Source organism: Rissa tridactyla, chromosome 3 (assembly GCF_028500815.1).
Source record: "Rissa tridactyla isolate bRisTri1 chromosome 3, bRisTri1.patW.cur.20221130, whole genome shotgun sequence".
NCBI classification, from domain to species: Eukaryota; Metazoa; Chordata; class Aves; order Charadriiformes; family Laridae; genus Rissa; species Rissa tridactyla.
In genome coordinates, this window is record NC_071468.1 from 77,526,983 (window position 1) to 77,553,953 (window position 26,971).

The 26,971-nt window shown below is 45.4% G+C and overlaps 1 protein-coding gene across 1 annotated transcript in view; it reads left to right on the top strand.

Annotated features, from left to right (window-relative positions):
- SCML4 (Scm polycomb group protein like 4) overlaps nucleotides 1-26,971 on the top strand; it is a 43,280-nt gene that overhangs the window by 13,684 nt on the left and 2,625 nt on the right. Inside the window, exons 5-6 of the mRNA XM_054196454.1 lie at nucleotides 15,179-15,448; nucleotides 24,248-24,393. Coding sequence (XP_054052429.1) covers nucleotides 15,179-15,448; nucleotides 24,248-24,393 — 416 coding nt within the window. The remainder of the gene's footprint in view (nucleotides 1-15,178; nucleotides 15,449-24,247; nucleotides 24,394-26,971) is intronic.

Consider the following 26,971-nt stretch of genomic DNA (forward strand, 5'->3'; position numbering starts at 1 on the left):
TGTGTTTTCATTTGCATTTTAATTTGCATGTACATTTGCATTTACTTTTGCACAGCAAGGCTCTATGTGGTGGAAGGCAACTCCACAACCACAGGTTTTACAGTGGCTGTTACACATTGAGCATCTCCTTCCCTATATAATTTCAGTGCAGATGTCCCTGACACCATTCCCACTGGCTCTCCCCAGCCACTGAGGAAGTGGCAAAATATTATTTTTGCCCCGGACCAGGCAGGAGACATGGATGTAGAGAAGGCTTCTCTTCCCTGTCCCTCCCACTGCTGGGAGGGGCAATTAATAGCCCCCCTGGAGGCAGCATGGGCTGGGCAACCTGGACTAGTCAGGGCTCATGCTGGCCTTGGCTCTCCTCCCCGTCTTGCTGGGAGTGGAATGGGGGAAGAGGCAGTGTCTCTTGGGGCTTTTATACCTCCATCACCAGCAGCACTGTGGTACAGTGGAGAAGGAGAGCTGTGAAATAGCTGAGGGCCACAGTTATACATGGGGTTAAAAAAAACGCACCAGGCTCCAGATTGTTCACCCCAGTGTCTGATAGCCACTGGCCTGCTAGGCAGACAGCCATAGTGTGGGTCAAAATGACCTGGAGAGAATTGAGTACTTCCCCGCTGAAGTGGGGATGTGGGAGAGGTGACAGAGGAGCCACCTGGTCCTGCAGTGAGGGAGGCTGTGATGAGCAGTAGCATTTCCAGAGCAGCCGGGTGCCCAGGTGGCTCTCCGAGCCGTCAGCCCCAAAAGGGGACTCTCCTTCCACCAAAGATTAACAGAAATATGGAGAGATGGGATTTGAGGACACTTTCAGCACTCTGCTGACCACTGACCCGGTGTACCAAACTTGGTGAACCCCGGGTTGCTCTGCCAAAGCCTGTCCATGGGCCTGGGGGTGGCTGGGGGGGAGCTCAGCAGCTTCACCAGCTAACCCACTGTCTGCACCCCTGTGGGTCCCAGGATGCAGGCTGAGAGCCAGGAGCTGGTTTCAGTTGCAGCCAGGTAGTTGTTTGGAAAACCCACCGACAAGATTACTGCTCAGCCCCAAGAGCGCACGTGAAAGCACGGAAGGAGAAATTAACTCCGCCACATAAAACCCTTGAAATGTGGAATTCTGGAGAGAGGAAAAGCTGCCTCTTCCCCAGGGCAACCCCTGCCCAGCTCAGGAGCTGTCTGTCCATGACTGTACGGTAGAGGAACAAGCGTGAGGGCTTTGCGCCCTTCATGCTGCGCCCAGCCAGAGCCAGGCAGACACATAATATTCCTGCTCATCATGTCAGGCTGTATTCAACAGCTCTGTTGGCACCAGTGGAATACTCCAGTTTTAGGCACTGGGGCTTAAGCCACTGAGTCTATGTTTAATGCTGCATTGCCTAAATCTCCTTCCATCTCCCCAGGAGCCAGCGTTTCTCTGCAGCAAGGTCAGCACAGGGGGACCTCTGCTACACAGAACAGAGATGGAGTTTCCCTGTAGTGGCAATAATAAGGAGAACAGTAGGAGCTCTTCTCGCAGGCGGGTCTGTGAGGGTGCCTGTTGGGATAGAGCTCGCATGGAAGGAGCAGGGCCATAATAAAGCACTGCAGGAAGCCATGCAAAGCAGCCACATTTTTCATTGTTTCTGTTCTCCAGCTTGTAATCGGGATGTTCTTTCTTTTAAAATCATGTGCTTTTCAGCCCCTGTGTACCAATGAATTTAATACATGTATTGACTTCGGTGCAGTTACTCTTGATTTACACTGGCAGAAATGAGAGGAGAAGCCGGCATCGTGTCCAGTCATATTAATCCACTTACACCATACAGGAGTCACCTTTTAACCTTGCTCCAAAGCACATGCCCCTAAGCCATTATTCACCTGTGCTCACAGCAAACTGCCAGATGCTAATGGCTGTGTACAGGCCAGGTGGGATTTGTTGATATATGCATATATCACTTACAACGATGTTTTACATGTCTAAGAAGTATGCACTCACTGGGCTGTACCCGTCACCGGCCTCTGCAATGAGCCTTGTTGGCTGTGCATCACCGTCGCACCCTGCCTGCCCTGCCAAACTCTCTCAAACCAGCACCCAGCGGCCCCGCACGTGGGGTGAGGGTCCCTCTCCAGCCCTCTCCCAACATCCATTTGTGGAGAGCAATTTGTGGGGAGCAGCCATGGGATGACTCCCAGGATTTCATCCAGGAAGTGCCGGGCTTCAGGTCTGCATTACAGCAAATCCTCGAATGTTACCCGTCCCCACAGCACTTGGGTTCAAAGCACCTCTGGAGCTGCACCCAAAAATTTTCCATGAGAGTTGTAGTGCAGTTTGAACCAAAATGACGGCAAGACCTGGGTGAACTCTGCAGAAAACACTGTGAAGTGTGCCAGGGGCTACATGGATGGGAAGCCAACAGAGATCCTGTGAAGTGCCTCCATCCACACTCTCTGTGTTCAGCTTTCATTAGTCCTCCCATGCTGAGCTAATGGACGCCTGGATGTGAGCATGGGAAAAGGATATTTCTGGAACACCTACATACTGTTGACATGCACCTATGTAATGTTAGACTGTTATTTTTCAGAGGAAAGCAAGTTTGCTATAAAAGTTCTTGCCAACCTGGTGGTGGACATAGAAATTGAAGTAGTTTCTTTTATTTGGGAAGCATCAAAATTGATAAGCGTCTTTGTCTTTCCCCTTTCAGTCAATCCTTTCCTTGCTCTTTCCGTCCTGAACCTTGTGTTTTGGTTATTTTGTACTGTTAGACAATCTCTGTGCTCCACGCAGAGCGTGGCTGCATGTAGCTGCATCAAACCTTTCTTTATGCAAGGACTCCTGTGGCCACCCTGCATCCTTGTCCTCATGAGGGGGGATGACAGGAAGTTCTGTGAATAAGGTCCCCAGCTTTGTTCCTCTCCCAAAGGCGAAGCCAAATTTGTATGCGTAGATATCATATGGTGTCCCCTACCCCTGTCCACAGAACAGCACCTCTTCTTGTGGAAGTGGCTGGAGGTAGGGCTCCACATGAAGCAGAAGCACAACAGGAGGCAGAGGTACCCTATGCCACATTAGTACCTCTATATGTAGGAAGGTGGGCTCTTCCAAGCTGGTACGAGAAGTGCTATAGCAATGCACTTTAAGAGTGTGACTAGTAGGCAAGGCACTAGGCTGGGAGCTGGATTTTGTCAGAGACTTTGCCATTGATTGTGTGGGCAAGTCACTGTTTGCTGCCGTGCCTTTATTTGAGCATCTGTCCAAGGAGGGCAATAATTCTTGCCACCATGCGCAAAGCCCTTCTAAAACAGCTAGGAAAAAAAGAATAACACGATAGAAAACCACATATTATTACAATCAATATTTTCTGTTCCAAGCACCAAATAAACAACAGCTCAGAAATTTCAAGCCCTGAGAGGGCAAGAAAAATGTTGTCTTTCCCCTTCCTAGTACCGTGGCTTGTTTAATCTTGTCTTGTTGCCTGCTATGAGGAGCTGTGCTCCTGACTTCTCAGCACGCTCAGAATAAATGGCTTTTATGGCTATCAATAGCTTTGGCGCTCTTCAGCATTTAATTACCTGCAAAGGCCATTTATTGCCTCATATATTCCTCTACCATGAACATTATCCTTTAAACAATAAATAAAATATTAAGGTCACTCTTAAAGTGGGAGCAGAGGAACTGCACAAGCCATCCAGCCACAGGAAAGAGTACTATAAAAAGTTTGTCTGGTCTTTGGGGCATTTGAATTGACGGCAAAGCCCGCAGTAAAGCAGAGAAAGGGTGGGATGGCTGCAGGCATTCCTCCCTTCCTTCCTCTATTCCTCTCTCCCTCCCTCCCTCCCTCCCTCCCTTTCTCCCTTCCTTCCTCCCTGAGTCTGTGCATCCATCATCAGGCTCAGTGCCTCCTCCTTCTCCAGACCTGACCCAGCCAGCCCCAGGGAAGGTTATCCCAACAAGGAAGCCCCCACTGAGGTCCAACCTGCAGCTGGAGCACCATCCCCAGGACTGGCTTCCTGAAACGAGGTGTCTAGGGTGGTAACTCTGTGGCAGAGCAGAAAGAGAGGCAACTGTCATTCAGAAACTTGTAATTCAGAAACCTGGGGAAGGACAGGAACAGTTTAGGATGGTAGAAGAGGTAGGAAGTGAAAGCAGGAGGGTGAAAGAAAAGAGACAGTCAGGCAATGCTCTTGTGGAGGCGTTTCATGAGAGTATTCAGGCCCTTTAAACTTAGACCAGAAGAAACTAATGAAATGTACACTGCTGGGCAAATCCTGGCAGGAAGAAAAATAAGAGATGCATGGGAGAGACGAAATTCACCTGTGATATAATTTGCCTGCACTCTATAGAATTGGCAGAATTGGATAAATTGAGTCTTATGACCTTTATGCTGTGTGAGTACTGTTTGCTAACCCTCAAATGAACTAAGAGTCTCTTTCTGCTCCTTTAAGTTTATGAAATTGTATCTCCTTGTGGATGCTAAGCAATGAAGCTATAAGCAGACACCCCTCCAGCAGTCAGCCCAAGGGAAATTCTCCTTCCCACCTTCTGCCAGGCCTCCACGGTCTTGAGAGGGTGCAAGAAAATTCATCCCTTTTGAAATCTACCCCTGGGAGGGCAGGCACTCTGCTCCCAGCGGTGGATGAGGAGTAGCCCAAAGGCCCTTCTGTCCTTCAGCCAAAGACGTGCTAAGGGCCATGGCACAGGCGCTGGCAATGCTGGAGATTGCCTGGGCTGCAGCCATGGGGGCTAGAGGAGACAGCTGAGCTATGAAATTGAGTTTAAAGAAGGGAAAAAAGATGCTTTATTTTTCTGTATCAAACGGTATACATAAGGGAAGTGGATGAAATGATGGGCATAAATGCATGAAGCATGATGGATGAGATCACATCCACTACAGAAAAAAATACCCCTGGGAATAAGCATTTAATTCGAGCTCTACATGCACAGTGATGTGGAGGAAGCATGGACACTCTTTTAGAGCCCCGGTCAGGTAAATCCTGTGATTGTAACTCTCTTTTAGCTTCAGTTTTAGCTTTAACTTTGTTTTAGCTGATTAAGACTTTTCCATAGAGCTATATGATTCCTTTAGGAGACGTCTGAAGTTAGGAGTCTGGGCTTTGATTTTAAATAGCATAAATTAAAGTTGAATCAGGAATTTCCATTCCTAAACTTTTAAAATATTGATACAAATGCCTGTGATCCAACATACCCATATTTCAAGTAGTCAGATCAGCAGGCCACAGGCCAGAACCAATGATGAAAAACCTCCCCCCCATCCAAGTGCCAAGTGTACAAGCCAACATGACCCACCAGAATTTTCATAGATGTGAGGGGGAGAAAGATGATCCTCAGGATCCTTACCTTGTGCCAGTTCAAGCCACATTAGATAACATCACTTTGGAGCCACATGTGACGTGTTGGTGTAGGTTCTGATAGCCCATGAAAGCCATGGGCAATTAGATGTGTAGCTCCTTGCTGCTGGGCTGCTGTTGCAGTCAGGGTAGTAGAAAGGCTGGCTATGGCAGTGGAGGGGGCTATGAGAGCTAGCAAAGCCAGCACTTACTAAGTAAAAGACGCAACGAGAAATGTTTTGGAAGATAGATGAACATTTGCTCGTGCTTTGTGAATCCGGATGCAAGCGCCCTTGCTTCTGGGACTGCCTGGTACCCATGTGGTGCCTACGGCAGGGCCTGGGCTTGCACCTCCATGGGAGGACGCAGAGCCAGCTGAAAGGGGGGTAGGGGAGTCTTGTCTTTAAGCTATTTCCATTTGACAGGTTTCAAAGCAGATTCAGATTTTTTTTCAGGGGACGTTACTGATTTTTTGCTTAGATGTTCTTCAGTTTTTCAGCTCCGTTTTTCTCCTCTCCCATGTTGCTCTCTTTTTTAGCCTTTTCAATTGAAAGATTAAAAGGCTCTTCCTCCTTTATCTGTCTTTATCTTCTGTTTCTCCCTGTCCTTTTCCAGTTCACTGCAAAATAAGTGAAAACCCACGCACAATGGCAATTCCAGTTCCATGGAAATGAAACATCCATTTTTTCTGGAAAACTCTTGGCCCCTGTTCAATAAATAGTGTTCCCCAGCTCCTTAGGGTTTATTTGTTTGTGGTAATTATAGAGAGTACATCAAAGTGCCTTTCAGAAAGTAGTAACACACAGCATCTGCCTGAAGAACATTCATCTGTTGGCAAAATGAGTGCAGAGCAGGAGATTAAAGCAATTAAGAGAGTAACGGAAGCAAACTGTTGGTGGTGATGTGCAGTTTGGTGTTTGTGCTGGGATGGTGCTGGCCGCAGGCAGCAATGAGAAAGGTAGGGGTGCAAGGCCAGGACTTGCACCACCAGCAGCTGGGCAAGAGAAATACATCCCCACCTCTTGATGAAAATAAGCTGCAAATGGAGATTTGGGGAATCAGGCACTTTATGGTGGGTTTCTTCATGGAAGAAGTAAGGTCACAGAAGTGATTTAAAGAAAAAGGCAGCAGTGGCTTGCAGAGAAACCAAAGTTAAGGAAAATGTAGTAATGCTGGGGGTGAGTCCTGGGATGGGGTCCCAGCTTCCCAGTGGCATGACACGGTGCAGGACGCCGGTGTGAAGGGAAACTGGTTTTGTGGGATTATGGGGAGAGGAGAGGATAAAAAGACCCAAGAGAGGGGAATTTGTGAGTTCCTTGCTGCTGGGACTGAGATCGGCCAGGGACATCAAAAGCAGCAGCAGAGAAGGCAGGAAAAGAAAGGATTTGTTAAAGTGAACTAAGGCTCTGGGGCCCAGCTATCTTGTATTTATATGGCAGAAGAATCTACAGAAGAAATATCAGAAAGTCCAGCTGAGCTGCAGCACTGGACAGGGAGAAATGAAGCAAGGATTTTATAAAAAGTTTTATACCCACGTACAAACACATGCACAGGCTCGTGATTTATATGTGCTCTACCTAATTTCTGGAGGAGATTATGAGTTATTAATGGGCCAACGCAGCTTATTTTGCAGTTACTGTACTTTGCTCTAGACATCTCACTTCTTGTGTCACAGATTATTTGTTTTTCACACAAAAAGTTGCTGTTAAATATTTTAAGCCAGTACTAACCAATATAATTCAGGGAGATTCATCGTGGTGGTAGCAGAACCGAAATGCACTAAGTACTTCAGCTGCAGAGAATCCCCAATATATAACACCTTGAAATTTTCAGATAACACAGTCATTTTCACCTAGTCTATTCTATATACAGCTTTTTGTGACTTTTATCAATGCTGATTTATAAGCATACAGAGTACGTTATGAACTACCTGGGTAGAAAAGCCCCTCTAGGTACTGCTAGAAGCTGGAGACAGAAAAGATCGATCGCAGCCTCTCCCATCCCCCTCTGCCAGTGTGGAGCTATTGCTGTGCTAAGACACAAAACTATACAACCCTGATAAATCTTTTCATGATGTACATTTTGGTGCAACTGAAAGGTAAAGGAGAAGGGAAGAGAATGGAGGATCAGGTCTGAAATCAGGAGGAAGAGACCAAAGGAAGACTTTTTCTAAAGGTCGGATGCTTATATCATTGAAATCCCTTTGCTTTCACTCATGGGTATGCAGTGCCTAAGCAATTTGTCTGTGCTGTAAGATAGGACTAAAACCTCTCCATCGCAACACAAGATATTTACTCAATCATCCCCAAGTGCTTAAAAAAAAATCCTCAATGGGTTATTTATACACATGAGCACCTTTTATTATTAAATCTAATAAATTTGTCAGCAGCTAGCTTGTGAATTTACTCTACCTTTTTACTCAGTTTGGACAATAAAACCGTGTTGATCTGTTCCCAGCCGGTTTCATTCCCTGGTTCTACTGCATTAAACACAATGTGGCTGTTGTCTGGGCTGCAAACACTCAAGGGAAGTCGTTTAAATAATGAAAAAAAAATTGCCTATGCCGAAGTCCTTGCAATCAGGACAACATTGGGTTTTGGAAAATTCTCTAAAAAACTTAGATTCTTGATGTTAACTGACTGGCAGCTTCTCCTTGGGGGATTTGGTATTTCAGTTACCACAAAATATTTTTTAACAGCTAGGACACAGCGAAATGATACATGGTGCAGTAAAACCTCAGACTAAGCCCTGGAGAATTCACTGCAGGTTTTATCTCCACAGTGTGACCATGCTTTCAGTGTTCATAATATCTACATTCACAAGTGTATGAGGCTTATTTACATTTTCTTGTTCTGACTGACTAGTACCCCCCCGCTTTTTCTCCCCCGTGGATGCAATTGTGTGTTCCTATAACCCATGCAAAAGTTTACCCGGAGACAGAAAAATGCAGGCATGACAGCCCTGAACCGCTGTCGGCGGATGCCCTGGGCTGCCTGCTCGCTCGTTGCCTCTCTGCAGCAGCCTCAGAGATGCTGTGGCTCCTCGGGGACACGTCTCCATGCCACTCTGCCTTGGTGAGCAGCGAGCAGCTCGTCTCCTCTGCCACGAACCAGATGTCGCTCCCTGTAACGCGCTCCTTGTCCAGTCAAACCATGGCCGCCACAGGCTGCTGTGGAAAAGGTCTGGTCCTTGCCCAGCCATGCTGGATGTGGATGCATGCACAAGAGAGTGGTGTTGACACAGTCTAGAAACGCCTGCTAAGGGGTGACATCATATTTTCATTGTGCAGCATGTCTGGACGGGCAATGGAGCTAAAAGGAATGGGCTGGTGCTGTAATCCCAGAGTAAATCACAGTAGGCAGAGCTGGAAAGTCTTAATCCATCATAGGAAGCTCTTATCTTTAGATATACGCATGCAGGCTCAAGCCACAAGGAAGATAAGGTCCGTGGTCTGTTTCTGACTGGACAGAAATGTATGAGGCTGTTTGGCAGACACAGAAAAACGTTATTTTTTAATCTTTTAAGAGCTGATGTTAAAACAGAAGATAGCAGTTCAGAACAAAGGCATATCTTTTACACTCTTAAATACTGTTTAGATCTCTCTGCTCTCTCCCTCTCTGGCTTGCACTAGATCAAACTGATGGTTAAACTCCCCTAAGTATTTCCTTGTGCATTTCTGTATTTGCTTTTTGTGTTTCCCCACTTCTATTTTTCCTTCCATGAAGGCTGAGATGCAGGGTTTCTAACTTCCACAGCTGCTTAAAACTGTCCCCTTCTGCTCCCTGCACTGGCTCCCAGATAGGGCAAATGCCATCCTTGTGTGGGGAGCTGGAGCCAAGCTGAGGAACTATAAACTACAGGCGAAGATAAAACCGTACAAGGAGTCTCTTGATAGGACTTTGACACTGTGGCTGGCTCCTTCCAAAATGACTGGGAGATGAGAAAAGGTTGGCCCTGGCTGGGGGAGAGGAGAGGTCTGAGGAAGCTATGATATCATGCTGCTTAAAATATGGAGTTCACATCTGGTCAACCCATTATAGAAAATATATGGTAGCACTTAAAAAGGTACAGGGAAGGGTCAGAGGGCAAAGCCCATCACTAAACGATATGAGGAATAGGAGACAACAGAAAAAAGGAAGAGTGGGGGCAGAGAAAAGAAAGAAAGAAATCTATATTGACCGTGAGGAAAATAAGTTAATGGGGAATTTAATTAGAGCAAATACATATGATTGACATTGCAGATGGTGGAGTGAAAGGTTATGAAATAACACAAAAGTATTGGCCTAGGAGGAAGGGCAGTTGTCCTAGGAAGCTACTGGTGTGTAAAAGAGGACCTCCCTGGTTTGGGGATCAGTGTCCAGCGTGCTCAGAGGCTGGGGTGCAGGTTTCCATTGGTGCACCATGCAACCTTCACCTGAATGCAGCTGCTCCACGGCTGTGCAGGACATGGCCTGTTAACTGGGAATGGGGACCCTGGTTCCAGTTCACTGCCCTGACCTCAGGCTCTGCTGTCCAAGTGTCAATCTGGGGATGAACCCAGAGAAAGGAATGGGGGTGTCAGGAAAGGGAAAGTTGGAGGAATGAAAGTGTGAGACGGATGGAAGGGGAACAGCCTGGGGAAGAAATGGCTACGCAGGTCAGAAGAGCAGGAGGAGGAAAAATAGAAAAGGGAGACAGGAAAATAGCTGGCAAAATGGGAAAAAGGTGATGCTGCTGGTGTGGGAAAGCAGCGTTAGAGCAAGGTTGAGATGGTGGAAATACGATGGAAGTAGCAGTAGGAAGAGAGGCTGGGGAAGAACGGAGGGAGGAGCAGGTGAGGGGTGTAAGGGAAGGGAGCCTGAGACAGGTAAAGGGAGAGAGGGATGTAACACGACAAGTGATGTGGGAGCAGCAGCAGATGAGGAAAGAGGCACAAAGTGCGTTTGGCCTGGGAGGAGAGCAGAGAAGGCAGACTAGAGCATGTCTCTGGAGTGCAGAAAGAGCTTTTACCTGTAGGAGAGATTTTAGCAGAATAAGTTTGTTTGGGTTTTTTAATGATCAAGAAGAAGTAGTGAGAGATTAGATCTGCTCAGGAAAACATCAGCTAAAGATCATCTTCCCTGGGTATACACTCTTCATTTCCGGCTTGAAATTGATTTTCATTTGCTTTCCTAATGAACAATGGGAGGCATAATTTTTTTTGTCTTTCTGGAGTGTCTCTATTCCCAGATGCTACCAAAGGTCCACTGAATGTGTTCTGCATTCACACATGCAGTATAAATCCATGTGGCACGCTATAGTGGCATACAGATATTGCTGAGGCAAAGGACTTGACATGTTACAGAGATGAGAGAAAAAACAAGTATTTTTCTTCATCATAATGGAGAACTGCATTCCAGAGATGATGGATAACCTGACCAAGGTCACTCCAGAGAGCTGGCATGTGAGCTGCAGGTTCTTGTGCTGTTTTAACTCACAGCTGACCCATCTTCAGGAATTTGGCGAGGAACCATACAAGCTGCTACTTTAAAGATACTCAGCTAAAGAAATGTGCATTTTTAAATTCAAAAAGCAGTTGGTTGGGTTTTTTTCTCTTCTCATTTGCTGCATTTTAAGGTGTGCTGGATGTAACAGCCTTAGTCTTTTCAATACATTTGCCTGTGAACCATTCATGGAAAGGAAAACTATGCCAAAATGGCTTGAGCATCTCAGGGTGGTGAATAGTTGTAACAAAGACTACTGTGCTTAAGGCAGCTTTCTCATAAATCCTGCCTTAAAACATTGTGTACTAATTTCTCACTAGTGTGTGCCCTTCTGCTGACTACCTAGAAAATAAAATACAGAAGTGCGACAGAATACAGAAGGGCTAAGCTACAGATGTATGAAACTGTTGCATTTTAAACCTCAATAGAGAGTTATGCTTTATTCTATTGTCTTAGAAAACATGTTTTTCCCTAATTGGCCAAAGTGGGATTAGTAGCTGTGAAAGCCGTACACTTTACAAGGCCTTATGGGAGATTACAAAATGCAAATATTTTCATATACATCATCGGTGGAGCCCCAGCTCATGCGGTTTCTCTGTGGTACAAGCTAACAAGGGTCTGGAGAAATATGAACACAAAGAGCTTCCACAGTCTTTTGTAGTTTTTGGACAGTGGAGCCTGTCCCTTCTGCTGCCTCCTGTGCCACTGTAAGGGGCCATAGACCCTTCACCTGAGTCCTTGCCTGGTTCCCCCCCCACACACACCCGCAGCTGCTTCTTGGAATGGAGACGACATCAGTCATAGGATCAGAGGACAATTCAGGTAGGAAGGGAGCCCAGGAGGTTTCTGATCCAATCTCTTGCCCACAGCAGACTGAGCTACTTGATCAGACCAGGTTGTTCAGGGCTTTGTCCTATTGAGTCTGGAAAACCTCTAGTTCCAGAGCCTGCACAGTCTCTCTGAGCAGCCTCTGCCACTGCCCCACTGTCCTCGTGGCGAAAAGGTTTCTCCTTACATCCAGTCTGAAGTTTCATTTCAATTTTTGCCTGTTGTCTCTTGTTGTCCTGCTACGCATCACTGTGAATAGCCTGGTTCCATCTTCTTGGTGACTTCCACATGGGTCCTGTGGATTAGGTTCCTGCTGTTAGGTTCCTACCCTCAAGCTGCCTCTCCCCCAGGCTGAACAAGCCCCATTCCCCCAGCCTCTCCTTGCAGGGCAAGCACTCCAAGCCCTGGGCATCTTGATGGCCCTCCACTGAAATCACCCATTTGTCCATGTCTGTCTGGTATCACAGAGACCAAACCTGGATGCCAGGATAGACGACTGCAGTACCCCACTTTTTACTGGCCTCCAGACAACCCATTAACCATCATGCACTAAGCTGGATGACCCAACCAGTTGCTCACTGAACCCAACTGTAATGTTCTAACTTGGACGCAAGAGGCGGTGTTGAAAGCCTTGCTAAAGTCAAGGTAAATGGAATCCACTGCTCTCCCTTTGCCCACAAATCCAGTTGCTTTACGATAAAAGGCAATCAGGTTGGTCATGTGTGACTGACCCTTGGTGAACCCATAGGGACTGTCACCAGTCATCTTCAGCTCCTGGGAGGGAAATAAAAATGTCTTCTCCTGCTCTGAGGTGGCCATGGGGACTCTGTCCCCCCCTCAAGAGACTAATGTCTCTCTGTGCCCTGAAAGCCCCCCAGGCCTGACTGCCTGCCTCTTCCCTCCCACATCCGGGTCTCTCCTGAAGGTGGCCAGACTGTTGCAGGGCATGGGCTCATGAAGACATGGTTGCTCAAGGTGCATCAGCCAGTGCAGTTTTACACAGCAGCCTGCACTCAGTAGGGAGCACAGAAGTTGACCAGCACCTTTTAAAACTCTGTGATTTAAAACCTGTAACCACACATACTTGAATGCATAGTCTCCTTTTTCTTAATCTAACTGTGACCTACATGTCATCATGAGCTTCTTTTGGTTAGGAGGAGGTGACTCTGATGAGTTGCTCTTGTAATATGCTGACTGCTTATATGAACTTGAGGATCAGGAGCTCCGAAAAGGCTTGCTTAGAAACTTGGCTGCTTGAGAAGATCCCTGCTCCCCCCTGTCCAATGAAGACATGGATATGACTGTTCACAATCCCAGAGCACCTTCCACTGGGGCATGTTCCAAACAGTAATGAATGGAGGCTCCTGCTTGGTCCGTGGCAGTAGGCATCACTACACCCATTTTGGAGCCCAAAGCAGAGCCCTGTGGAATAACTTGATGTAGATCAAGAAAAGAGTCTTATGCAGGGTCAAGAACGGAACTGATGATGTCTGGCTTCTCATCACAGTCTCGTACACAACTCATGCGTGTCTTCCATGGGGAGATTTCACCCCCACATGTCTTATTTCACACAGATTACTGAAAGAATCTGACATCAGTCAAAAAATCCCTGGTGTCTGCTGACAAATTTTGGAGTCATTTATATCCATAGTAATAAAAGCTGTATATCATTTATTTAGCAGGGCTCTTTTAATGTGCTGTTTGTTGTTTTGATAGTGTGTGTCTTCTTCATATTGTAATCATATTAAAAGAACATTCTTTTCCTGGAATAAAGAGGTAATGATTCACAAGAGGCATAATTATTCCATGCAGTGCAGGCAGGATGCTGCAGAAAGAGCTGTCTTCTTTATGCGTAAGAGGCTTTTATTGCAAGTGTTCTACACAGTAATTAAATTCCTTTGAATGAGGAGGCTTGATTGGATTTTCATTGGTTTATTGGGAGGAGTCTGAAAAGCAAGGTATTTAGCTCAATTGCTATACAATTTTGGCATCTGTTGGAGGTTAGGGAGAAAGGTTCAGAGTGTCTGATTCCCATGTCTCTTATGCTAGTGTTACATTAGTTGAACTCCGTTGAATTCAATTGAATTACACCCTATCTGTATTTGTGTGAGAATCAAGCTCAGAAATCCCTGGCAGAAAGCAGCAGGATACCTGAATGCATGCAGTAAGGATCCAAATTATCTAAGGGAAAAAAGCCTTGCTAAAAGACAGTTACTTGCAGTTGCAAAGGCAAGTGCCCAAAAGTGAGGAAACTTCAAATTTACAGCTGTTCTTCAGATTTGATGTTTGCCTTATGGTGAGTCCAGCCTTGGCCCAGAATGGGACAAAGTCTTAAAAGACAGCAACAAGAAAATGAAAAATCAGGCTCTCATGTAACAAAAATCTGTGCTGTGGCTTGACACATGAGCCAGGATGCTGGCATGGCACAACTCTTGAGTATTTGAGTTGTCAAACTAAAACATGTTTGTTTAACATCAACTACTGTACGCGGCTGCCAAGGATTTTTGGTTTTTCGTATTTTTTTTTTCAAAGGAAAAGAGTAAAAATTAAAATTAAAAGGAAAACACTAGTATACACAGGCTCAACCTTGAGGCCTGTTGGGAGGAGACTGGAGCTAGCCAGAGGAGGACAATGACACAGACATGGAGGTCTCAGTCCAGACAGCAAAGCAAGATGGACCTGGACCTATGTCTGAGGGGAACTGGCAAAAAGTCTGTGTACTGTGAAACCTGGGGCTAGACCTGCCTCGTGCGTTAGACCTCCAAGCAAAGGGGAATACAATTCCCTAAATTAGGTCTGTAAGTGCAAAATTTGGTTTATTGGGAGGAGTCTGAAATTAGCTCCTACACGGTGTGCAAAATGCAACACAGAGGAGAGGAACCACAGCAATGATTTGCAGTCGTCCGTGACGCCGGCACACATGTCTGAACCCGAGCCAGGTCTGGGTGACTCATTCACACATCTCTTCCTGGGATAAACCTTGGGCGTGCTTATCAGCCATCAAGCCTCTTCTCCTTGCTGGATACCAGGCCTGATGGATGTCTGCAGCTGAGGATATTTTCTGATTAATTACAGCCAGAATGCTTTGGTTTATTACCTTTGCTCCCTCCTACTGGCTGGCAAGCATTACAAACCCAACAAACTGCTTGTCCTGTTGTCCTTCTCTGCCTTCTTCCTTTCAAATTTCATGTTTTTTAAAGACAGAGCAGACAGTAGCTGCACAATCCCTCGCTCTCCATGGTATTCAGGGAACACCACGAAGCAAATGGGACCCACCAGTCAGTGGCCCAGGACTTTACAGAGAATATTGCCGTAGGCTGACATGGATGAGTCACATCAAGCCACAGTTTCCCTGTTGCGATTCTACTGACTTCTGGGTGATTGTGCTTCCCTTCATTATTTATTAATTCTCAGCAAGGATCCCTCTTGCAGCCAGCTGTCTGTACAGAAAGTTGGAAATGGAGTTAAACTTTTTGCCAAAAAAAGGGAATTTTGGCCAAAATATTTTTTCAGGGGCTGAATTAAAAATTCGTTCTGATGTTTCTTTTGTGTCTTGGCTTCCTGAGCAGAAACGGTCATACCTGAGGACTACCTGGTTGATCCTGCGAACATGAAGCGGTACAGCGTGGATCCTGCTGATTCTGCCTTCAGTTGCATGGGCTCCGTGTACGCTGTGCGGCAGAGTCCTGCAGATGGACGTCCTGCTGGAGGCTCCTCTTCCTCCTGTAGCCATCGTCCTGCCCAGATATCTTCAGGGGGTTCCTCATCTACTGGCCTGCGGCATCAGACCTCCAGCCCAACGAGGAATGGGACCTATCTTGAAGGAAACAGAAGTGGTAATATAACATCTTCCATTTAGCAATGTGTGTTGCTATGCTGGTGCCATGCTGGCGTCTTCGCTCACTCCCAAATTCCCAGGAAAATTAGTGAGGTGGGTCTGGGTTGACATCCATCCAGACCACTCACGCTTCCATTTAGAAAGAGGAATAAAAACCTATGTAAACACAAAATCAATCTGTTGATCATTAAGTAAAAAGGTGAATGTTTTCTAATGCTGTTATTAATTATGTAAGCATATGTATTATGTATAATCGTGTGGCAATCACAACTGTTATTATTGACTTACAGATATAAATATTAATATATAAGGCATTCCTCCCAAAGATTGATACTGCCTGCAGGCAGGTACCTGTTATTTGTGTGACACCGGCTGTGTACAAGATACAAGGCAGAGCAAAACCAAATATTAGTGCCTGCCTCAAAGCATTTTAGCAAAAGGTTTTGCTTCCGAGCTGTGTGGCCCTTCCTGCCCCTTTAATCATGAACCAAGCCAGATTTTGCTTGAAAAAGACTGCCCAGCAAAACGTATATTTTTAGAAATCACCCAGCTCACTGCTCAAGGCTCTTTTATCCTTCAGGGAGCAAAATCACACAGAATTTGTCTCCAAATTCAAGAGATGCCATGGGAACCACTGCATTCAACAACCCTTCTTCTCCCCTTTTTTTGTATTTTTGTGCAGTTACCCTGCTAGGATTTAGGTTTGCTGGGTCGGTCGCCCTGCCTATTACCTGTGTTCCCTATTAGCCATGATTTTTTTTCTCTAGATATGACCTGGCTTCATCAAATGGGTTAGCTAATTCCCTGAACTTCCGTTAACTTTGTCTTTGTTTGCGTTTTCCAAGTTCTCCATTAAGAGGTCTTTATCAGTCGTGATTCGAACAGTGTCTTCACCCCTTACTAATTATTCAAACTTCATTTATGCATTTTTCATCTTGAAGATAGATCTAACAAAGGAGTTGAGTGTCTCAGCCATTTTTAAGTCATTAATTTCTTTCCCTTACTCATTTATTAATGGAATCTACTGTCACTCTAATATTATTTTTTTAAAAATCTTGATATATTTGCAGAAGCCTTGCTGGTTCCCCTAGTCCCTTTGTCTACCCTTAGCTCATTACACTCTCTTTCTGCCCTTGGATTTCCCTGGAAACTGCAAGTGATTCTGCATATTCTTGCTTGGTAGCCACCCCAGAGCCTCTTTCCAGTAGCTGCAGATCTTTGCAAAATTCCTTCACATCCGTCACCTCCCCAACGTCTGTATTATTTCTTGTTTCTGAACCTTCACGATTTAATATTTTAAACATTATTCTTGCAAAATACGTATTACTAGTATTTATCCTTGCATTTCTTTGTTTATCTAATTTTGCCTTCCTAAATGTTCAATACCTACTCAAAACCATCACTCGCTTTGCCATTATTTTGGCACATCTGTTTCCCTGGTTTATCCCTGTGTTACTCTATTACACAGAGCACAGATAAGCATTCGATTCTCATCATTATTTTTTCTTTACTTACAGAGTCAACTTTACTCAAAGCAAAGTGGATAGTATAGAAATGCACTACTGCAAACAACTTGTAAAAGGTTGTCACTAAGAACTAGGGGCCTCAGTTACAAAGAAAAGGACATGAAAAGCCCTTTCTTTCAGATCTTGTTCTGTGCCTCTCAGGCCAGCACAATCAGGTGCTGGGAGGACAAGAGGTTTACTGTGTACAGGATTCATTTTCCCCTCTCCCACTGCTTCCCTAGAGCCTCCCAGCAGAACTGGGACCCTTTCGTCAAGCTTTTTAGTTGTCAATGGCGAGGAGCCAAGATTTATCGGTGTTGTTACTTGCTTGCTTTGAAAATCTTTATCATTCTGCTTGAGATCAGTCATTATCTCTTTGTAGTACATAGGAAGGGTCAGGGCAGTTCAGAGCAAAGGTCTGTCTAGCTGTGCATCCTGTCTCCAGCAGGAGACAGCAGCACGCCCCCAGGAAAGAGATAAGTGCAGAGATGGTGATGCTTCCCCACTACCCTTTCCTCCTTCGGAAATTTTTTGGCTCAAGGGCTTCCTGAACCAGAAGTAGTGGATTCATATTTAGTAACCCTTCATAGATTTTTCTTTCCTGAATCACCCAGTGGCTTATTGAATACTTTGTGCATTTTCAGCATCCACAAAATACTGTGGTAGAGTTACCGTGCTTAAAAACGTGTTGTGTGGATAAAAAGCCGTGGTATCAGGGGTTTGAATCTACGTTCAAGGGACTGAAGCTTAAAATCAGAGCTCTTTATGCTTGTTCAACTGCATTACTTTCCCTTCATGTTTCTGACTGTGAATATCACTGTTTCCCAGCCTCAGCCAATGTCCTGTGAAAACTCAGCATGGTCCTTAGGCAGGAAGCTAAGCTTCAGGAGACAGCTCCACCTCTCATGACTTCCCACAAAATTTGCAGTCTTGACAAAATGAAAGCCTAAAAGATGATGCGTCTTTTTTTTCAGAGCTGAACCAACAGAATTGTCATAGAATGGCCATGCAGTAGGCTTTGCAGGTTCCTATATCTCTCTAGCTTGAAACATATTAAGGCACTTTGAGGAACAAAGAAGAAGAGTTTGCTTTTCTACTAGGCACCCATGACGTTTGGGTGTCTTTGAAGCAGTTACAAGTGACTTTGAGCTGCTACATATGATACTTGAGGGTAGCAGGACTCATCCCCAAACTGCTTAGTATTTTTGACATGACAAGCATTTGACATTTGTGAAGACTAGCTCCTCTGGGACCTCTGGGTCATTAGGAGAGCTCAACAGTAAAGGCTTCCTGAAACTGGTAGTTACACAGCGATCATCACGAAAATGGTTATTGGTTTGTTGATATTGCTTATTTACAATTATTAACAATTTATTACTCCTGGTATCATCCATTGTAGGTTAGGGTCTACCATAAAGGTACATGCAAACCCATATGGAGACAGATTTGCTGTCAAGCTCCTTCCAACAGGAGGAATAGCAAACCCCTATGCTCCACCATGTACGGCAGCACAAATGGCTAGTGCATGTTTGTACCACCACCATCCATCATATTTACTCTGATTCACTCAGCTGCCTTCTGGAGACTCCAGCAGCCCATGGCAGGACCTGGGTCCTCTGAGGCAGAGGAAAACCTTTTGCTCTTGGACATGGCCAGGCAGTTTTCAGTGGCTGTGATGGGGAACACAGTGACATCCACGAAGTCAAGGTGCCCACAGATTCATTATGACACCACTTCTAGCATTAAAGAAACTGCTGTTTCTAGTCACAGCCTGGTTTCATCTCCTACTCCATTTGCGATAGCTTCAGCCCTGTAATGCTGGAATTCCCACTGCAGAGTTCTACAAAGCATTGCCTGCTCCTCCTTAAAATTACAGACTGTATTTCTTCACAGCTATCAAACTTTCACCCACCATGCTGCTTCCACTTTTGCTGGAAATCGCAGACTTTTAAAATACACATCTTTCTGCAATTGCCTTAGTGCAGCCACACTAGAGTTTGATTACTGTCTTTGCAAAATCTCTTCTCTTTGGAATCTCTCACTATGATGCTTCTGCATGTGTTTCTCCTCTTTCTAGGGATAATTTATATGCTGCTGAATCATAAGTGAGCAAAGATGAGTAAGTGATGCATACCAGCCTCTGTTCTTATCCTCCTCAGTTTGCATACTTACAAGGCAGAGATGGGCAGGACTCATTAAAAGGAGGAAGAATTTCTCTCTGAAACCTCAAACCAATCCTCTTCATTTATGGATATTTTTGAAAAATAGCTTGCCTTATTTATCATGGTGGGCAAATATCATGGAAAAAACCATAACCATAAAACATATCTCAGTGCATAGCAGAACATGTCTTTCAAGCGGAATGGATGAGATTAAACCTCAAAGCTCTCATTAATGTGATCAGAAGCTCAGTGTCTAATTCTCCATGATTATGCTAAAAAATTCCAAACCAAAAAAAAAAATAAAAATCTCATTTCAGAAAGCCAGTTGGGGCTGCTAACAGATAAACATGCACTTTCCTGTCATCATTTGCCAAATTGAAGCTCTTAAATCAGGGAAGGAATAGTCAAGGACATCATAAACCTTTCCAAGCCTGCTTACATAACAAACAAAGCCTTTATTCTACGTATGAAGAATTGCGTGTTCAACCACAACATAATAACCTTAACCTTGCCCTGTAGCTTGTTATTTTTATGTAGATTTTATTATCCAATATTAGCAGTTAATTATTATCACCTGAGGGCCTTTGTTAAAGAGGCAATCCTGCTTGCTAATACATTTATTTCCTGAAAACATCTGGGGGCGCAGGGTTTGAAGTTTCTCTTTTTCCAGAATAGTGCTGCAAGCACCCTGGGGGGGCCAGATCCAGCACTTCCCCAAGGCAGTGGCCAAGGAGCTGCTGATGGCATTGTGGGACTCAGAGCTGGGTACCGATTCTTTGGCAAACGCAGCCTGCCTGTTAGTTTTTGAGGATATTTACAGCCTGAAAGGTTCCATGCTTTCAGTGAGCTGCCTATTTTCTCCCCCGCCTCCCTGTTCCTGCAAGAGAGCGGCAAATCAAGAAAAGCCCAAATAAATCTTTAATGCCAGCCCATGGCTGCATCTCATGCAAACAGATGCTGGGGGGTTCTTGCAGCAGGTGGAAGAGCAACCACGATGTTGCATCCCCATGTGGCACGTGTCGTGCCGGGAGCAGGAGTAACAGTTGTGCTCATGGGGTGAGGAGGACTCTGCCCTGCCATGCCGTGGGGCCAAGGCCACCAGCCAAGTGGTGCACGGCATCTCCTGCAAGTGCCTGCCAGGGCAAGTCGACATGCTAAGCCCAATCTTCTTTCCAGAGCTCTCTGCTGATTGTGGCTCGTCAAATCCCCCTGCACCCATAAATATCCTGTAATTGTGTTCTCCCACACAATGCCTGCTTTTCTGATGCTTCTGCTCTTCTCCTGCTTGGTGTGCCCTAGACTTTTAGAAAAGTGTCTTCTACAAAGCCTTCCTCCAGTCCTTGTTTATAGTGGGAGGTTTGTTGTTTTTTAAAATGTTTCCCGTTTCTCTGCGCCTTTGACGGCCTGCTACTTCTGCTTAGTTTCAGTAGATCTGCTGCTCCTTATTATCTGCTCCAGTGCAATCAGAGAGAACCTTTTAAAATTTCATTCCCACCCCCTTCCCCTGAGGCAAAGAAATCATTTAGGCCTGCAGCAATATTAAAGTTCATCTGTCACTCCCTTTCCACTCTTATCTATCAATGACCGTACCCCCTCTGGGCTGTTTGTTTGCCAAGAACATATTTAGGGAGTCTGTTATTTATCTTTCCTTCTTTCGCAGGTTTAACTCCATTTTAGCACTGGGTTTCCTTGTCATGCCACTGCAGCTTCTTGGCTGTTGACTTTCTCTCTCTCCATCCTCCTTCTCAGGAAGGTCCTGAGGCCAGAGTGCTGGGCAGAGAAAAGCATGTGTGGTCTGAGAGCTCAGACCAAGCCAGGCCGCCTATTTCCATTGGCTTCTCCGGGCTTTGGCCACTGACCCGGTATCTCCAGCCATTTATGCTCAGGCAGTGGTCTCGAGTGGGATGCCCCGAGACCTTCCCCTGTAGAGGAACCTCTTCACTCTTCTTCCCCGACACCGCTTCAGGCAGGAGGGGGAAGTGCTTCCCTCTGATTACCCAAATTTCCATATCCCATTCCATTAATTTGACAAATTTTTGCCACCTGTCAAAAACAGGAAATTGGATTTGACCTAGATTACGATCTCTAAAAATAATTATTGGTCGTGAGCACTCCCATCTCTTTGTAATCTGAGTATTCATTATCATCTTGATTAATTCTGATGACAGGATGGCATAGGATACCCGGGAGACATGAGACTTCCTCATTTATCTAGTTCTTAGGTTAAGTGTGAATACCTTCAGATAAGAAAAAATGTATAGTACTTGCCCTGCTGCCATCAAACACTTTTGTGCTTAATATAATCTCTCAGTAAAGTGAGGCTATTGAAAGAAACCCCATGCCTTTGTGTGGACATGAAATGATTTATTTTCTTTTGTAAATAGAGAGATTACACTTAAATGTGTAAACTACAATGTTAAAAAGTCAGAGTAAATTAAACAAGAAAATACACTTTAAAAGATATGGAAAAACAGATTGTTGCCAGTCTCACCAGCTACAAATTGTGCTCAAGATATTTGTCTGCACCTGGTGGTATCCCAGTTTTACTAACGACATTAAAAGGTAGCCCCTTACACACAAGTGAAATAACACATCCTAATTCATGAAAAAGCAGCAGAGAGTCCAAGACTTGACTCTAGGTAGAAAAATAAAGACAAAACAACCTTTGAAGAGTTAGTATCTACACATAATTCTTGGGTTTATGTTATTATATTGTACCTCGGGTAGGGATTTGAAAGGGTTATCTTCACCTGCTGGTGCCTGGAACAGTTCTAGCCATGCAGTCTCTTTAGAAAGGTCATTTATATATTTGTCTTTAAAAAATCAGATTTATGCTATTGATTGCTAGATTGCAAAGAAGTGAATAGAATTCCCCTGTATTTTAACCTTTTCTTCTCATCCCCCTTCCTTTCATTACAGATATTTCCAATACCTCTGAAGGCTCCTGACCTCTCTGGGGTTCTCTATTCCCCTTTGCCCTTTCCTGGCATTTCTGGAAGCAGCAGGTTGCGGGCAGGAGTCACTGGGCCGGGGGCTGCTCTCTCTGCGCCTGATGTGAATCCCAGGCTAAGCTCCCTGGGCTGTCCTTACATTCATACAAATTGAAGGGAAAAAATGTGATCCTCAGTAGTGGCACGTCTCCCCCAACCGCATTATGGCAGTAGCATAGAAACTTCTGCAATCCTTTGGGCACGGCAAAACCTTTCTCTCCCTGCCCTCTATTTTCCAGCTGGTTTGTGAAAGCCTGGTTTTCTCCCTGCCTTTGGTTTGAGGTCCTGAGGTGCACAGCATCTCCACACATCAGCCGGCACTCTGTCCATGGGCAGATCAGGCAGGGGAGAAATACTCTCCCCTCTGCCTTCAAGACAAGTCTTAGTTCTTCCACTTGCCCCTGACAAAGTTACTCGATGTTACAGATGATCCAGGGGCTGGCCAAGATTACCCTGCTCGTTTTGCACTCTTTGTCTTCATCATTTCATGCCAAAGGCTCCAGATGGTGTCTGTACCATTGTGTATTGCATTTATTCTGTGAGCGGAGCCCAGGGTTGCCTAAGTCCATACGAACACCAATCCTCGCTGTCTAATTAAGAGGACCTGCGGCTATTCCTTGTCCTTTATATCCAGAACAGTGACTTAGCAAATGAGAGCGTAATTATCATGATATTTACATCACATCCCATTATGAAGCCCATCGACCAGATTTGCACATTCATAGCACCGCTGCTTTCCGGAGTTGATCCTTCGTAACTGCAAAATATACCTCATTACATTATACTGCAGGATGAGCATGGTGGCAAGAAAAATAGGACCAATATGCACATAAAGCCATTATTGGGCATATATGGGCAGATCCTCGGCTAATATAAATCAGCATGGCTCTATTGAATTCAATAGAATGACAATCTACATAAGCCACAAACCCGGCCCACTACATTTGTTCACATGCATTAGGATCACGTTCTGAGTCACGCATGGGGATTTTCATACATTTCATCTGTCTCTATAAGCTCAGTATTTCTACGGAGAGCTCAGCCCTTCTCTCCTCAGCAGCTCCGATTGCCCTCTTGGGGCTTCTCCAGGCTCAAGTTTAGGTATCTGTGGTCTCCCTCTACTTGCACTCTTCTGTTTCCTTTTCTGTCTTCTGTAGTGCCTGCTTGCTTACCATTTGCACTTCTCGCATTAAAAACCGGGCCTTAACGGAAAGAGATGAGCAGGTCTGGGCAAATAACATTTTATACATCTGTGTGCTGCCGCCTGCTAATGCAAAGTTTGCTTGGTGTGGCTATAGCAAATTTAAACAGCTTTCCTGTAACCTAGCATAATATAGTTATTGTAACAGTGAAGCAGCGTAAGTGGAGGTGCAAATTATATTCATGTGGAGGCTGAGATTTATAATTCTGCAGAGACTAAGAATAAAAACATAAATGCACTTTCATTCCAATGTGCCTTTATTCGCTTGATTTAAAGCTCCAGCAAGCCGAAGTGACCTTAAATCATCCAGGGCTTATACCATTAAAAAGTCACATGTGCAATGTTCATCTTCACATGTTTTAGTAGCTTTCCAAATAGGCATTCATTGGGGACCATCATCTTTGTGAGAGCCTAAGATTAGGAGGGTATTGACTAGAAACCTTCCTTTAAGCTCTAAGATAAGTCTGAATGTCTGAATGTGAAGAAAAAAAACAACTATTTGCTAAATCCTGATTTTATCCTCTAGCTTCGCATTCAATGGCAATCTCCTTTGTTTGGTGCTGAAATGCTTTCTCTCCAGGTGGGAGGGTGGTGTCTTCTTCAGCCAAGATCCCCGCTGCTTGCAGATCAGACAGCAGGGGCAGCTCGGTTTAAGAGCCTGGCAGCTGGCACATTTTTCCTTCCCCAGCAGGAACCTGGGGGTTTCATGGTTTTTAACGCAATTCACCAGCTGGGATCGTGTCTCCCAATAAGCAGTCAGATTGGAAACTGCTCCAAGTCCCCTTCTCTCCCCACCCCACCATCTCAGGCTGATACTTGCACACACAGACCCGACGTCCAACACTGCAGTGAGGCTGCCGTACCACTGCACACTCACAAACCGAGGAAACTGCTGCATGCCGTTGTAATGCGCTGTTGTGGGCTTTTTTGTACCAATAGCCTCAAGTCCTTCACCAGAACAACAAGACACGGCTCGGCCATCAAGCAAGAATCCTTTGACCTGGACGGTGGATGACGTGGTTTGGTTTGTGAAGGATGCAGACCCTCACGCTTTAGGTCCCCACGTGGAGCTCTTCAGAAAACACGTATGTAGAAGGCTGCCCTTACCAATTCTGGGTAATTTAAGCTAAGTGCATGGGCAGTCCCAAGAGACAGCCAGTACACATCACACACGCACACGCCCCCTCAGTTGCCTTTGGCTTCTATAGGTAGTGTTTGTGCTCAGCTAGATTGAATCCAGGACCCCGCAAGGTGTTCAGCACCACTGGAGGGGTTGGGCTGAAGAAAAGTTCACTTATCATCCGAGAGAGTGAGTGGTCAAACAGTGGAACAGGCTTCCTTGAGAGGTGGTTGATGCCCCAAGCCTGTCAGTGCTGAAGAGGTGTTTGGGCAATGCCCTTAATAACATGCTTTAACTTTTGGTCAGCCCTGAATTGGTCAGGCAGTTGGCCTACGTGATTGTTGTAGGGCCATTCCAACTCAACTATTGTATTCTGGTCTATTCTGTTCTTTCTGTTCTGTTCTGTTCTGTTCTGTTCTATTCTATTCTATTCTATTCTATTCTATTCTATTCTATTCTATTCTATTCTATTTATCCTTCAATGGGGAGGTCTTAGCAATTTCTTGAGAAAATGCTCATTATTTGTTCCCAACTACGTCAGTGTAAATTATTTCTATGCCAAGCCTAACAGAAAGCACAGAAGATCTGGTGTTCATTTTTCATTGTCATATTGTCACAAAAAAGCCTCATCTCAATGACGATTTTTCCCCAGGATACCTATGATTCTTCTCTGAAAAGCATTTTTTATGCGTCTCTAGGTACTTAGCAGGAGAAACCCAAAACAGCCAAGCTTTTAATCTTTTTCCCCTTGGTATTATGTAACTACATAACCAAATTTAACAGACCTGCTGACTCACTGGAGAATATGATAGTTGCTTTTGCTAGGCAATCTCCAATTGTGGAAATTATATTATCCTTAATTAGTAAAGGGGAAGACTATAAACACACATCTGATCTTGAGTTTCTTGTTCTGCTCTGGATATGGAGTTGACACCAATGCATGTAGTAGCATCTTCAGCCCCCTTCTCCTTCTCCATCCTTCCTTGATCAGTTCAGTCTGGCTATGAAAATGGATTTTACCCTGAAAGTTACTTGCGTTCAACTGGAGGTCACAGCTTAGGATGTTAGTGCCTGGACCTAACTACCTGAGAAGAGCTTCCCAGCCCTGACTCCTGATCAGCCCATCAGGTTGCAAAGCAAGAGAGAGGGCTTGATCACCATGTCCCGCTCCTTTCCTGTGGGACAGTAGGGACAGGTGGGAGCGTGGGGCTGCAGACAACAGCTGAGGGAGACAACTGATGGACGTCCAACTACACCCTGGATGTAGGGTTTCCAGATACTGAGGAGAGGAGGTGGCTAAGGAGCAGACGAAAATGAAGGTGAACACAGGCGTCGATGTCTGCTCACCCTAGGCAGGTACTGAGGCCCTCTGCCATTCTGCAGACAGGCTGGTGGGATGAGAACAACAGAGCAGGCACAGCGGTGCTGGGACCAAATCTGCAGTTTCGGGCCAGGTGCCAGCCTACTTTCCTTGCCTTCTGCAGAGAAGTCAGATCTGCCTTATACGCTGATAATGAAAACATGGGCTACGTTGGCCCAGTGGGTAACCAGGCAGATAAACAAGCCACCTTTAGATTTAAAAGAATTTGCTTTCAGCATGAGTTTTTGAGACTATCAGAAGGGGCTGTGCATCAAGAGAAAACTCTTCATGCAAGGGAGAGAGAATTGCCATGGTCTGAGGCATACAGCTACATCCCAAAGGAGAGAAACATTTAAAGTTCATCTTGTAAATACGGACAGTGTAAAAGCACTGGTTTAGTCTAGTTTCCAGTTGGAGCAAAGGATGGCACAGCGTGCTTTTCTCTAGCAACAGGGCAGTGACATGCTCCAGGCAGCTGTGGGCCAGCCGGAGCATGCCACGATACTACAGCTGCTCTGTGACCAAAGAGACCAAGCTAAATTGCCACTAAAGACTGTCCCTGTCACCCTTTGTTGAACACCCCGCACCCATGGGCTCTACTTATCATTGGTTTCCTTGTAAAATATGCTGTAGGTGTGAGAACCTGGGTGAGATTGCCACACAACTCAATTCAATTACGCCTTCAAGTTATATATGTCCCTGCAATTTTTCAGCCTTCAAATCTCATCTGGATTAGCACAAAGACCCCAGGGGTGAGAGACAAGTGATTAGTCCATTAACCTTAGCCATATCTTCCTGTATGTTCAATCTTTCTATGAAGCAGGTGCATAATTTACTTAGAGGCACTTACTGTCATTGACCAGGCTCAGCCATCACCTCAAATGGTTGCTTTGGCAATCAACTCATCTGAGCTATGACATGGGGAGGGAGAGGGTGGTGGGGCCACCAGGAAGAAAAGGCTGGGGGGGTTTATCCTGTGTGCGGGCAGTGCTCTTCCCACCTCTGTATTCAGCCATTTGGGGGCAATCCCTGGAGCCGGCTCTCCCAGGGTGCAATAAGGACGTGCAGTCCACATCCTCCACAGCTGCCATCCGCATCGCAGGATGACTCTGGCTCTGCTCTTCCCACCAGGAGCAGAAGCTTTTCTTCTTGTGGAGACACCCAAGGAGCTCTGTCACAGGGG